Genomic DNA, 13,414 nt, shown 5'->3' with positions numbered 1-13,414 from the left:
AACCCCTCCCCGCCCCGACTACGCCTCGATATCCTGTCCATAAATATTACAAACAGGATTGGTGACAAAGCGCAGCCCTGGCGGAGGCCAACCCTCACCTGGAACGAGTCCGACTTACTGCCGAGAACCCGGACACAGCTCTCGCTTTGGTCATACAGAGATTGGATGGCCCTAAGAAGGGACCCCCTCACCCCATATTCCCGCAGCACCTCCCACAATTTCTCCCGGGGGACCCGTCATACGCCTTCTCCAGATCCACAAAACACATGTAGACTGGTTGGGCATACTCCCAGGCCCCCTCCAAGATCCTTGCGAGAGTAAAGATCTGATCCGTTGTTCCACGACCAGGACGGAATCCGCATTGTTCCTCTTCAATCCGAGGTTCGACTATCGGCCGAACCCTCCTTTCCAGCACCTTGGAGTAGACTTTACCAGGGAGGCTGAGAAGTGTGATACCCCTGTAATTGGCACACACCCTCTGGTCCCCTTTTTGAAGAGGGGAACCACCACCCCGGTCTGCCACTCCTTAGGCACCGTCCCAGACTTCCACGCAATGTTGAAGAGGCGTGTCAACCAAGACAGCCCCTCCACACCCAGAGCTTTCAGCATTTCTGGACGGATCTCATCAATCCCTGGGGCTTTGCCGCTGTGGAGTTGTTTGACTACCTCAGCGACTTCCACCAGGGAAATTGACGACAATCCCCCATCATCCTCCAGCTCTGCCTCCACCAAAGAGGGCGTGTCAGCTGGATTTAGGAGTTCCTCAAAGTGCTCCTTCCACCGCCCTATTACCTCCTCAGTTGAGGTCAACAAAGTCCCACCCTTACTGTATACAGCTTGGATGATTCCGCGCTTCCCCTTCCTGAGGTGGCGAACGGTTTTCCAGAAGCACCTTGGTGCCGACCGAAAGTCCTTCTCCATGTCTTCTCCGAACTTCTCCCACACCCGCTGCTTTGCCTCTGTCACAGCAGAGGCTGCAGCCCTTCGGGCCCGTCGGTACCCTGCAACTGCCTCCGGAGTCCTCCGAGACAACATATCCCGGAAAGACTCCTTCTTCAGTCGGACGGCTTCCCTGACCACCGGTGTCCACCAGGGTGTTCGTGGGTTACCGCCCCTTGAGGCACCTAAAACCCTAAGACCACAGCTCGCCGCCGCAGCTTTAGCAATGGAAGCTTTGAACATTGTCCACTCAGGTTCAATGCCCCCAACCTCCACAGGATGCACGAAAAGCTCCGCCGGAGGTGTGAGTTGAAAGTCCGTCGGACAGGGGCCTCCTCCAGACGTTCCCAGTTTACCCGCACTACCCGTTTGGGCTTACCAGGTCTGTCCAGAGTCTTCCCCCACCCCCTGACCCAACTCACCACCAGATGGTGATCAGTTGACAGCTCTGCCCCTCTCTTCACCCGAGTGTCCAAAACATACGGCCTCAGATCAGATGAAACGATTATAAAATCGATCATTGACCTTTGGCCTAGGGTGCTCTGGTACCAAGTACACTTATGAGCATCCCTATGTTCGAACATGGTGTTTGTGATGGACAATCCATGACTAGCACAGAAGTCCAACAACAGACAACCACTCTGGTTTAGATCAGGAGGCCGTTCCTCCCAATCACGCCTCTCCAAGTATCTCCATCATTGCCCACGTGTGCATTGAAGTCCCCCAGCAGAACTATGGAGTCCCCTACTGGAGCCCCATACAGGACTCCATTCAAGGTCTCCAAGAAGGCCGAATACTCCGAACTCTTGTTTGGTGCAAATGCACAAACAACAGTCAGAGTTTTCCCCCCCATCACCCGCAGGCGTAGGGAGGAGACCCTCTCGTCCACCGGGGTAAACTCCAACGCAGCGGCGCTCAGCCGGGGCTTGTGAGTATCCCCACACCCGCCCGGCGCCTCACACCATGGGCAACTCCGGAGTAGGACAGAGTCCAACCCCTATCCAGGAGAACGGTTCCAGAACCGAGACTGTGCGTAGAGGTAAGCCCCACCAGATCTAACCGGTAGCGCTCCACCTCCCGCACAAGTTCCGGCTCCTTCCCCCACAGAGAGGTGACATTCCACGTCCCCAGAGCCAGCCTCTGCCGCCCGGTTCTGGTCCGTCGAAGCCCCTGACCTTCGCTGCCACCCATATAGCAGCGCACCCGACCCCTTTGGATCCTCCCACAGGTGGTGGGCCCATGGGCTGGAGGGAGAGGTGCCACGTTGCTTTTTCGGGCTGTGCCCGACCGGGCTCCGTGGCAAACCCGGCCACCAGACGCTCGCTCACGAGCCCACCGTCTGGGCCTGGCTCCAGACGGGGCCCGGGCTTCCTCCGGCGGGGTCTCTCTATCCCTTCCGTGCTCAACCATCGAAGTCTTTGAACCATTCTTTGTCTGGCCCCTCCCCTGAGACCTCTTTGCCATGGGAGACCCTACCAGGAGCACAAAGCTCCAGACAACACAGCCCTCAGGTTCATAGGGACACACAAACCTCTCCACCACGATAAGGTGATGGTTCCCGGAGAGGTGCATCAACAACAGATAAATAAATTTAAAAAAGCCTATACATTTAAATACAAATTAAACATTGATAATAATATTATTAATATTAGAATAATTAAATTAAATAAGACAAATATATGTATAGGATTACATAAGACAATTGTACAGAAAATAAATAGCAAGTACATGCAGATAAAGACAGACACAAGTCACTGTAGGAAGGAATCCAAAGTCTATGGAATTTGTCTCAGTTATAAGTTATTATAAGAAACTTAATAAACCCTAGAAACAGACAACATTAGCTGTGTATGAAAACCAGAATAAAAGCATCCACTGGGAATACAATATAGTAGTCTACTTGCTACTGAAATGGCAGAAGACAGTTTAGTAGTAAACCACATAACAACATATATATATATATATATATATATATATATATACATATATTGTTTTTTTTTAAGAAAACCTGTTAAAACCGGAACCCAATGCTATTCTGTCTTGACTTGCTACGCCAGAAAGATATCAAAGAACAATATATGAAATAAAATAAAAGCACAAATAAAAGTAAATAAATGTATATGAAATAAATATGTTTAATATGGTATATCAGTTTCATATTTAAAAATAAGTTAAATATAATGATTCCATGCAGAGAATGCATAAAAATCTAATTAAAAAACTACTCCCTGGTGTCCAAAGAGACATAACAGTTGCCTACTCCTGTGATGTATAGACGCACTTCAGACAATTCTAGAAAAAGAAAGTGCCTATTGGGCTTGAAGTCCACGAGAGGGCAGCAGAGGAGAAGTAAACAGCATATGAGCTCTGCATGTGAGAAGACGAGAAACACAAAGGGCTCTCACTCCTCTGGAAGAAAAACATCATTGCAAACTTCTGAGCCATGTTTTGCGCCAACTTCCATGATTTGAAATATGCAAGCTGATTAATGACTTTACAGGAGAAACAACCAGAACATAGCAATGTGCTAACAGAGAGAGCATTAGCTTGATGTTGAAGTAAATTGCAGCATATGAATTTGCAGCATGGCAGATTACTGAAAACCATGCACTTGGTGTCCCTACTGAGGACTATATTATAAATACGTCTACATTTCAGAGTCTAGAGTTTTAAAATGCAGTGATTCACCTTTAAGAACTTTAAAGGTGTGTCCTGTTGGAAACTCTAACTTCATCACAGGGACTTGTGATGCTTTCCAGTCACCTCCAAAAAGAAAATTTTTAACGGCCGAAAAAGGTCAGTTACTTCCGACTTTCAATTTGAAATTGAAGGTTTTACTTCTGCTTTTTTGTCACTTCACTCCGCTTACTCTGTTTCTACAGCAGAAGTTCTGTGTAGAACCGACTACTAATAACTTCTTCTACTGCTAACATTCATGTAGCACCATAACTTCTCAACTACATGGCATTGCAATATTTATTCAATGTCAAATGTATTCATTTGTGCCACGGGTAAAATGTTGGTAAAGACTTATTTCAGTAAATAGCCTGTTCGTAAACTAGCCTCGCTGGGTATTAAGCTACCTGGGTTTCATCTAGAGCGAACGCAGATCTCATTCACAATCATGAAATGCTTTTATTATTGCTGTTATTCTGTAAAAACTCATAGATTTGTATTTGTATTTGTATTCTTTGTATTTTATTTTAAAACCTGTGACGATATCCAACACTATGCTGCACCATTTATACTGTTTGTACAACTTCCAATCATAGACACTGAAAGAAATGAACACAACGACCATGAGCCATAGACTTCAACAGAGACCAGTGAAGTCAATTAGAATCACCTTTCCGGTGATGGCTGAGCTTTACTGCGTGTCCTCAAACTGAACTTGACAACATAGATATTAAGTGTGCAACCTGTCTGAAAGTTGTAATTGTTGTGTTTCTTTAGAAATAAACAATTGACTAATGGTCTTTAAGTGCTTCAGATGTAAAGTTTTTTGCTGTCAAAGTGACGCCAAAAGGATGGAGTCAATGGAGTGCTAGTGGAAGGTGATGGCTTGTTAGTCTCAGAATCTCACCATAGGAGGTACGCTTTCCAGATGCTCACTTACCCCTTGCTTCCAATATGCAAGTAAAAAGCTTAAAGCTATAGTATGCAGTTTCTGTCTCCCACATGAGGAATTCTGAATGACAACAATTCTGTCGGTGCATCCACATGACACAAGCCTTCCGTGATCACACTTCATCCCCAACTCTCCTCCACGCAATTTTTATGTAGCCAAGGGGGACACTGAGGATTAAAAAAACATGAACTCTAAGGGGTAATTATCTTAACTTAACTTGAGTTTCTGCTCACAAAAGTCACCAGATGACACAACCATGCTGAGAAATACAGAAAGGGTTTTGTGGGGCAGACAGTCTTAATTATCTTTCTATCAACTCATTTGGCAAAGGCTTGAATGTAACATACATGCATTATTGTAAAAAAATACAGACTAAATCTTTAAAAGGCAATTTGATGACTGTGCTCTCTTCAAAGGCTCTACATGGCCCAGTCCCACTGCCGCACCAGACTTGAACAAACTGCAATACACAATAAATCAATCAATAAATAAATAAATCAATACATTTATTAAAATACCACATTTATTTACCTGTGTACTATTATTATTATTATTATTATGCATTCTGTGCATCAGTTAGCCAATGTGAAATTCAAATTTTTACTTAAGCTATTCGTTTATTTCAGTTCAAGGTTTGGATATAACACTTTTTGCACAAAAATAGATCATGATATTGTTGAACATCACTGTGTTGTTGTAAAGGTGTTGTTAATTGTTCTACTGAATCTACATTGTGAAGCAACACAGGCCTAATGTATTTGCACTGAATTGGAAATTTTGATATTTTACCAAATTACAATGAACAAGGCTATTAGGCGGCAGATAACGGACATTGCATACTGCAGACTTACATAGCATCCTAAGGTTTAAATTACATTATTTTAATATAGTCAGTATACCAAACTCTTATAGAGCTGGCTCAGGTCTGCCTTGCACCAGCTATTAATTATGCTGTTATTGTTTTAGACTGCAGAGGGACTTCCTTTGACACACTGAGCTCCTCTCCCTTTCCACCTGTGTGCATCCACTCAATGTTGGCCTACAGTCCTCAGGCCTGGACCCTTGTCAATTATAAAAAAATGTCAGCCAAATTGGACAACATACACTCAAAATGATAAATGCTGTAAACGGCCGCCATGCCCACACTGTTGGACGAACCCTTATAACACGTAAATTTTCACCCGACTTGATATGTTAAACCCCTCAAAAATACGATTCACTTGCCGTAATAATTATTCCTTCAGTTTCAATAGGGCCTTTGCCGCTGTTGGCGCTCAGGCCCTAATTAAAGCTGCATGCAGCGTTGGATGGAAACTCGCTCATCCGTGCGCGCCACGGTGACCGGCAGATGCCACTCCACGTGACCCTACATTTGTGCAACGGTTGGACACAGCGCACATGGTGGAGTTGTTGCAAATTTCCAAAGTAGAGAGGGCGGGCAAACGGTCACCATTGAAAAGGGAACTCACTACAGAGTTCAAAGATACCTGATACAAGAGTCCACATCCAACAGGTCATTAGTTATGAAGGGGGCGTGGCTAAATCATAGGGGTGGGGTCAAAACATCACCAATGAATAAGGAACTCTCTGCTGGATTCCATGACACCTCACACAAGACTCTCCCTTAAACGGTTCAAATTGTATGAAGGAGTGGCCTGAGTAAGTGGGCGTGGTTAAGGTACAGTATAGGGGGGTGCTCAGTATCACATGTAGACCTCACATTATGAGTTACATGTAAATTGGATGTTTGTCACATGAGGCTGATTTCCTGTTGCCAGCAAGGGGCGCTATGACCAAAAGTCAATTTTGGCCTGTAGATGTCCTCTGTAGAGAAATTTTGGCCAAATTGGACAATGTACACTTTTCATCGTTAAGGTCTTGAGATGGCACAAAACAAATTTGAAGTTGATCAGAAGAAATCTTTAGGTGGAGTTTGTTAAAGTACCTTGACTTTAAGGTCTACTTCCTGTTACCACTAGGGGACACTATAACTTTGAGTCAATATCAACTTTTAGATGTCTTCAGGGTTGGACTCTTATTAATCCTGAAAAGTTTCGAGACAGTTGGTCAATGTACACTCAAGTTATACCCACTTCATGTTTCAATGGTGGCCCCATGACTACAAATTTTTCTTTAATTAACTTTTCATCTTTAAGGTCTTAAGATGGCACAGACTCAATTTGAAGTCTATCAAATGAAATCTCAAAAAGGAATTCATACAACATGTGGAAATGACCAAAATCACACATATTTCAAACTTTCAATTAAAAATGGCGGACTTCCTGTTGCGTTAAGGGTATGGCTCCAATGAGCTTTTTTGTAAGTCTTGACATGCTTCATATGTGTACCACGTTTTGTGAGTCTAGGTCATCTAGTCATCACATACTGCAGAGGCTCATTATTTTTAATTTTGCAGGGGGCATCTTTGTGCTACGTAAGTTTTCCCCAGGCTTGATGCAACCAGCAATTTGGGTGAGTTTTAGAGTATGTTAAGCCCAGTGGCAGTTCTATATTGAATTACACCCCGGGGCAAGATATATATACTATACATGCACTAAGAACAGAAAGCACAAACTAGAACTAAAACCTGGCCTTCCTTGATGCAGAATCACCAATGATGTTATCGGATGAAACCTGCTCCCCTTTTGAGATTGATACTGACAAAAAGACCAGTGAGCCGTTCTTGGGACATGGTTGACCTCAGGTATGACCTGATCCATTGGTGGCGCCCGGGAGGGGGAGGGGTTGCTCTTGCCACCCCTAGGATTCCCATAGCACCCCCAAGAAATTGCTGTGGTGTTGGTGTGTGGTTTCATTAATTAATATATAGTAATTTATATTTAAAAAAAGTATAAAACATTAATAAAACAAACCGATTATTTTCAGACCAAAAATGTGGAGCAAACTTAGGTGCTACCATTCGGCCACAGCACACATGAACGTTCAACCTTTCTTCCGCAGTAACGTATTAACACCATAGGCCGTTTAAGAAGAAGAGTGCAATATTTGGAGCAGTTAGGATTAGGAAAGTGAGTATAACGTTAGTTATGGGTTGTTTTTACTACCTAAAAGTCAACGTGTGAAGACTTTATCAAAAAACCTGTAAATGAGCCAGAGATCTAGATCTCTGCAGCCGGAGGGAGATGAGCTGACCGCGGCCGTGGATGCCGCTGAGGATGCATAACGTCCCACTGCTGCAAGAGTATGTGGCTGCAGCCTGGAGCGTCCCATGTCATCCGTCCCGTCTCATGCGGTCTCGTCTCATGCGGAGGCGTGTCCAACGGTAAATCCAGAGGGTCAAAAATGCAAAATCGCGAATATTTTTATTATAATATTATTTATATGATTGCCGTTACGGCAATCATACAAATGAATAAAATATGTTTTTTTTTTTAACTAAACATGTCTATAAGATAAATGCAGACTATCATACTGATGAATAAAAACACTTAAAATATATGTTCGTCTATAAAATAAATGCAGATTATCTGCAAACTAAAAGAATCCTTCAGCCATCTCTGAGTTTCTACTTTTCAAAATAAGAGCTTGCATCTGGAAAAAAATACTGCACCTCTCTTACTTTTCAAAGTAAAAGCTCACATCAACTATCATGCTAATGAATGAAATATATATATATTTTTTTAATATTTAAAAATATTTGTCCGTCTCTAAAATAAATTCAGACTACAGACAAACTAAAAAATTCCCTCTCCCAAGTTGCAGCTATAGAAGGAATTTCTCTCCCGACAAAGGTCAAGCATTTGGTTTTGTTTTTAATTTTTTCCCCCCTTTCATACAATAGGCTACAACACAAAATACAATAGAACCGCTGGCGGAAGTGTAAGAAAACTTCAATCGCATTCTAGCCCAAGGCCGTGGCAGCAGAGATACGCAGTCGAATGCAGGACGGGTCCCAGGGACCCGAAGGCCGAGGCCGCGGTAGTATAAAAATACAACAGCGTTCTGCCCCGGGTCTCAGAGACCCGACAGCATTCTGCCCCGGGTCCCAGAGACCCGACAGCCGAGGCCGCGGTAAATACAACCGCGTTCTGCCCCGGGTCCCGGAGACCCAACAGCATCCTGCCCCGGGTCCCAGAGACCCGACAGCATTCTGCCCCGGGTCCCAGAGACCCGACAGCCGAGCCAGTGCTGGTAGAGCTATAGCAGTCGAATGCTCTCGCCATGCTGATAAGCAGTTGTATTTGCAGCAATGTCCCGGTGAAGTGTGAAAACAATAGCCTATAGAATATAAAATTAAAAAGTCTTGGAAAGAGTGTAACATGTTTATTGTTGTAGTCTTGTTGTTGTGTGTGCAGATCGTGGATTTCTCTTCAGGAAATGCTGCCGTTAGTTGGCAGAAACCTGCGACGCTGATGCAGGTTTCATCAGATGTAGCAACGTTATATGGAACAATACAACCATAATCAAAAATGAGCAAACTATATGGCAAAATTGTTACTTTAACAGTTATTAACGTTTTTCAATTGATAGTAACAAATGTGGTCACGAATTTACCCGTGACTCCATCTGGAAAATTATTCACGATTTCGTATTTTTGCCCCTCTGAATTTGCCGTTGGACACACCTCAGCATGAGACGGGACCGCATGAGACGGGACGGATGACATGGGACGCTCCAGGCTGCAGCCAAACCCATCTCGTCGAATGCAGGACGGGTCCCAGAGACCCGAAGGCCGATGCCGCGGTAGTAGAAAAATAGAACCGCATTCTGCCCCGGGTCTCAGAGACCCGACAGCCGAGGCCGCGGTAGGCTAGTAGAAAAATACGACCGCGTTCTTCCCCGGGTCCCAGACACCTGACAGCCTTCTGTCCCGGGTCCAAGAGACCCGACAACATTCTGTCCCGGGTCCCAGAGACCCGACAGCCGAGGCTGACAGTCGCTCTCGCCATGCTGATGAGCAGTTGTATTTGCAGCAATGTCCCAGTGAAGTGTGAAAACAATATAGAATATAGCCTAGCCTACATTCAAAAAGTCTTGGAAAGCGTACAACATGTTTTATTTTTGTAGTCTTGTTGTGTGTGCAGATCGTGGATTGTTATCCCTCCACAGGAGGTCCGGCTGTTAGTTGGCAGAAACGGCTGCGTCGCTGATGCAGGTTTCAAAAGATATGGCTACGTTAATATGGAACAACACAACCAACCATAAATTCAGAAATGAGCAAACTACATGTAGGCTATGGCAAAATTGTTACTTTAACAGTTATTAACGTTTTTCAATTGATTGCAACAAATGTGGTCACGAATTTACCCGTGACCTCGTCTGGAAAATTATTCGCGATATCGTAATTTTGACCCTCTGGATTTACCGTTGGACACACCTCCGCATGAGACGAGACCGTATGAGACGGGACGGATGACAAGGGACGCTCCAGGCTGCAGCCATACCCGTCTCCACTGCTGGGAATGACATCGGACCAGGGGGTTGCACACAGTGGGTAGCCTATTGATTCATCATATACGGGTCTATGCAAGAACTTCTCTCTTATCTCTGTCTAGCAGAACATTAGGCCTACGGTGAAAATGTGTTTTACAGAACTGAATAAATGGATCACCATTTCCAAAGTTATACAGCGCACAGGATATTGGTTTATTTATAGCCTGAAAACGTGTTTGAAAGAGGTTCAGTGGCTTATTTTGATAGGCCTACTACAGATATAAAAAACGTTACATTTTTGTTACCATGTGTGCAAGTATGAATGTGTGTTTATGTGTGTATTTCAGAGAAACCTTAGTGGCTGTGGCTCAGTGGTATAGCGGTTGCCTGCCAATCGGAAGGTTGGTGGTTCGATCCCTTGCCCTGCAGTCCCATGTCGAAGTGTCCTTGGGCAAGACACTGAAACCCGAGTTGCCCCCGGTGCTGTGCATTGGTGTGTGAATGTGTATGAGTGTATATCTGATGAGCAGGTGGCACCTTGTACGGCAGCCCCGGCCACAGTGTATGAATGTGTGTGAATGGTGAATGTATCCTGTAGATGTAAAAGCGCTTTGAGTAGTCGTTAAGACTAGAAAAGCGCTATATAAATACAGCACATAAATACAGCACATTAGTGAAATGTTGAGCATAAAGAGCCCCGGCAAAAAGAAATGCCTGGCGCCGCCACTACCGAACCACAGTGAATGGCAGGCTGAGTGCAATCCTGAGAGCAGTCCTAAAGTCGGGTACATCTCTGATAGCTCCTTATCATGGATAAAAGTGATAAGCTCAAGGAGGCTATGTGACCCAGCCACATCGGCTCCGTCGTTTTCCTCCGTGGGCGCTCACGGGCGCACGCCCTTTAGAACAAAGTCGGCTAGTCAAAAAATGTTTCCATTTCAGAATGGACAGTGGCTGACACGAACACACACGACCTATTAACTCGATAATAACGCCCTAAAGTAGCCCAGGCGAACTTTCAACTCAGAACAGCGCCTCTCTCAAACTATAGCCCACAGATGGATCTGGAGATGACAAGTTTTACTGACATGTAAGTGCGATCATCTTTCTCCGCTATTACCCACGGTGTTGGTGCCTATGCATCAAACCTTTCGACCCACAGGTGACATGTCCCCCTCCCTCCCCCCTCCCCTTCTCACACAGCTCTGTGCATGGCATCTTCTCAGCATGCAGGGCGTGTGCAGCTGCACGGGGCGCAAATATGCCAATTCCCCACACAGTGAAATGATACATAATAGGCTACAGTAGGAACCCGCTTCGGGGATTTTTTAAGGTGCTCGTGCTGCCCCTCCCCATATGTCATGTGAAAAATGCCACCCGGGCGGCTACCCTTCTTAACCCTTTGCCCAAAACCGCTCCTGGTTGAGTCCCTCAAAAAGGCGATTAATTTGCCGGAAGAAAAATGAATAATAATTCCTTCACTTTTCAATAGGGCCTCCGCCGCTTCTGGTGCATCGGACCCTAATAATTCAAACTATGTATCTTCTGAGTTCGGTAAATTGTGGAATAATCGCATTTCCAGACCCATATCCACTGCGCTGGGTTACACATCCTCATTTTCCCAACATGATGTGAACGCACCGCCGCTGGAAGGTGGGGGTGCTTCCCCTACATTACAGGAGGGTGTGTCTCTCCGAGAAGTCGCCGTCAGTAGCGTAGTGTGTCACTTGGCTAACATTTTTTCTTTCCACAACCTACCGCCCGTCTCTTTTCCAAACTTCAGTCAGCTCAGGTTATGTCGGAGAGGAGGTGAAAGAGTTCTTCAGGAGTTTGAGTTACTCTGAACTGGTTGCCTGCGTTTGTTTTAATCAGGCTACGTTAGTTAGGCTATAGATCAGTTGAGCCAATCGGGGTTTTTGAGTTTCATCCACCATGGGGGACGTGATTTCCAGTCACCTGGATGAAGCCAAGCGGGAGATGATCACAGGTGAGGAGCGTTTTGTGGAGGTTTGTCGGTAGGTGCGGTTATGTAGCCTACGTGTTTGCCCAGCGGCCACTGAACATTCTCCTTAGCCTAAGTAGATCAATTAGAATGGAAGACATTTTTCCAGGATGTTAGTGTGACTCGGGTAGGCTACTCCTTAGCCTGCTATTTTTGCTCACTAGATATATATTTTCTAGAGTGATTTAATCGCATGTGTTATCAAAATTGATCTACTGTTGCAACAAACGTAAGGTAGGCTACTGACGTGTGGACGGGGTGGCAGTTGACAGGAACTTTACCCTGTGGGTCATAAGTCTGACCAATCCAGCCAAACAATTTCGAGAGACCTAAAAACAAGTATAAAAATCTTTTGTTTAGCCTAATGAAATGTTGGTAGAGCTTGGTACTCCTTTTTAAAGCAAGTTCATGTCCTTAAAGCCCCCCCACCAACCAATGCGTTGTCTTAAATCACTTTACTAAGAGCATTTTAATTCGAATTTGAAACGAATCTGCTCTACAAATTTGTAGAAAGAGTACTGTTGACTTGACCTATATAGTAGCTACATGTCTGAATGATTAGGCCCATAGCTGTTTCTTGTCTTCTGCAGTGTTACTTTAGTATCAATAATGTTTGCAGGATGTGTTACCTATTGAAATATATGATTTCAGTTATTTGTATAGGATCTAAGTTCTTCTGTTGGCTTTAGGGTTATAATGAATGGTTATTTTGTATGAATAATAAATCTGCCTATTAGTTTCTTGATTAATTGTTTGATCTATATATTGGCCATAAAATGTCAGAATTTGCTAAAAAAAAGAAGAAGAAAAATGTCCCTGCACAATATCCAAAAAACCCAATGTGACCTCCGTGTTAGACAAACATTTTTAAACCAAAAGTTATTCAATTCCCAATGATTTTAAATGGAGAAAAGCAGCACATTTTCACATTGAGAAGCTAAAATTGAAAAGAATGACACTGACAATAGGAGTGACAGTAGCCACCCTCCGTTCACCTTCTGGGCACTGCCATGGTGCCCTTTAGCTAGGCACTGAATCCCTAATTAATTTGCAGCCCCATCACTCTGGCATCTCTCTCGTGTGTGTGTGTGTGTGTGTGTGTGTGTGTGTGTGTGTGTGTGTGTGTGTGTGTGTGTGTGTGTGGTGTTGTGTGTGTGTGTGTGTGTGTGTGTGTGTGTGTGTGTGTGTGTGTGTGTGTGTGTGTGTGTGTGTGTGTGTGTGTGTGTGTGTGTGTGTGGTGTGTGTGTGTTGTGTGTTGTGAGTGAGATGAGAGAGTGAAGGAGAGTGTGTGAAATTGTATTTCCCCCAGAGGGATCAGTGTACTTCTAACACATTTTTCACAATTTTCTAAATAAAACGGTTTGCAAATGTCTTATTTTGTCGGACCAACATTTCAAAACCCGAAGATATTCAATATTTGTTGCATTTTTCAAAGCAAAGCAGAAAGTTTA

The 13,414-nt window shown here is 44.4% G+C and overlaps 1 protein-coding gene across 2 annotated transcripts in view; it reads left to right on the top strand.

Moving 5' to 3' along the window:
• niban2b (niban apoptosis regulator 2b) overlaps positions 1 to 13,414 on the top strand; it is a 63,473-nt gene that overhangs the window by 4,074 nt on the left and 45,985 nt on the right. The window contains exon 2 of one of the 2 annotated variants that reach the window (XM_032507559.1): positions 11,844 to 11,948. In XM_032507559.1, coding sequence (XP_032363450.1) covers positions 11,894 to 11,948 — 55 coding nt within the window. In that variant the 5' untranslated portion in view covers positions 11,844 to 11,893. Of the gene's footprint in view, positions 1 to 11,676; positions 11,949 to 13,414 lie in introns of those variants that run through there. The other variant, XM_032507558.1, reaches the window with a different exon arrangement.

This window comes from Etheostoma spectabile, unplaced genomic scaffold, assembly GCF_008692095.1.
Source record: "Etheostoma spectabile isolate EspeVRDwgs_2016 unplaced genomic scaffold, UIUC_Espe_1.0 scaffold00003242, whole genome shotgun sequence".
NCBI lineage: Eukaryota > Metazoa > Chordata > Actinopteri > Perciformes > Percidae > Etheostoma > Etheostoma spectabile.
Note: the sequence above shows the minus strand (reverse complement) of the source record. Positions and strands in the feature narration are given on the sequence as shown.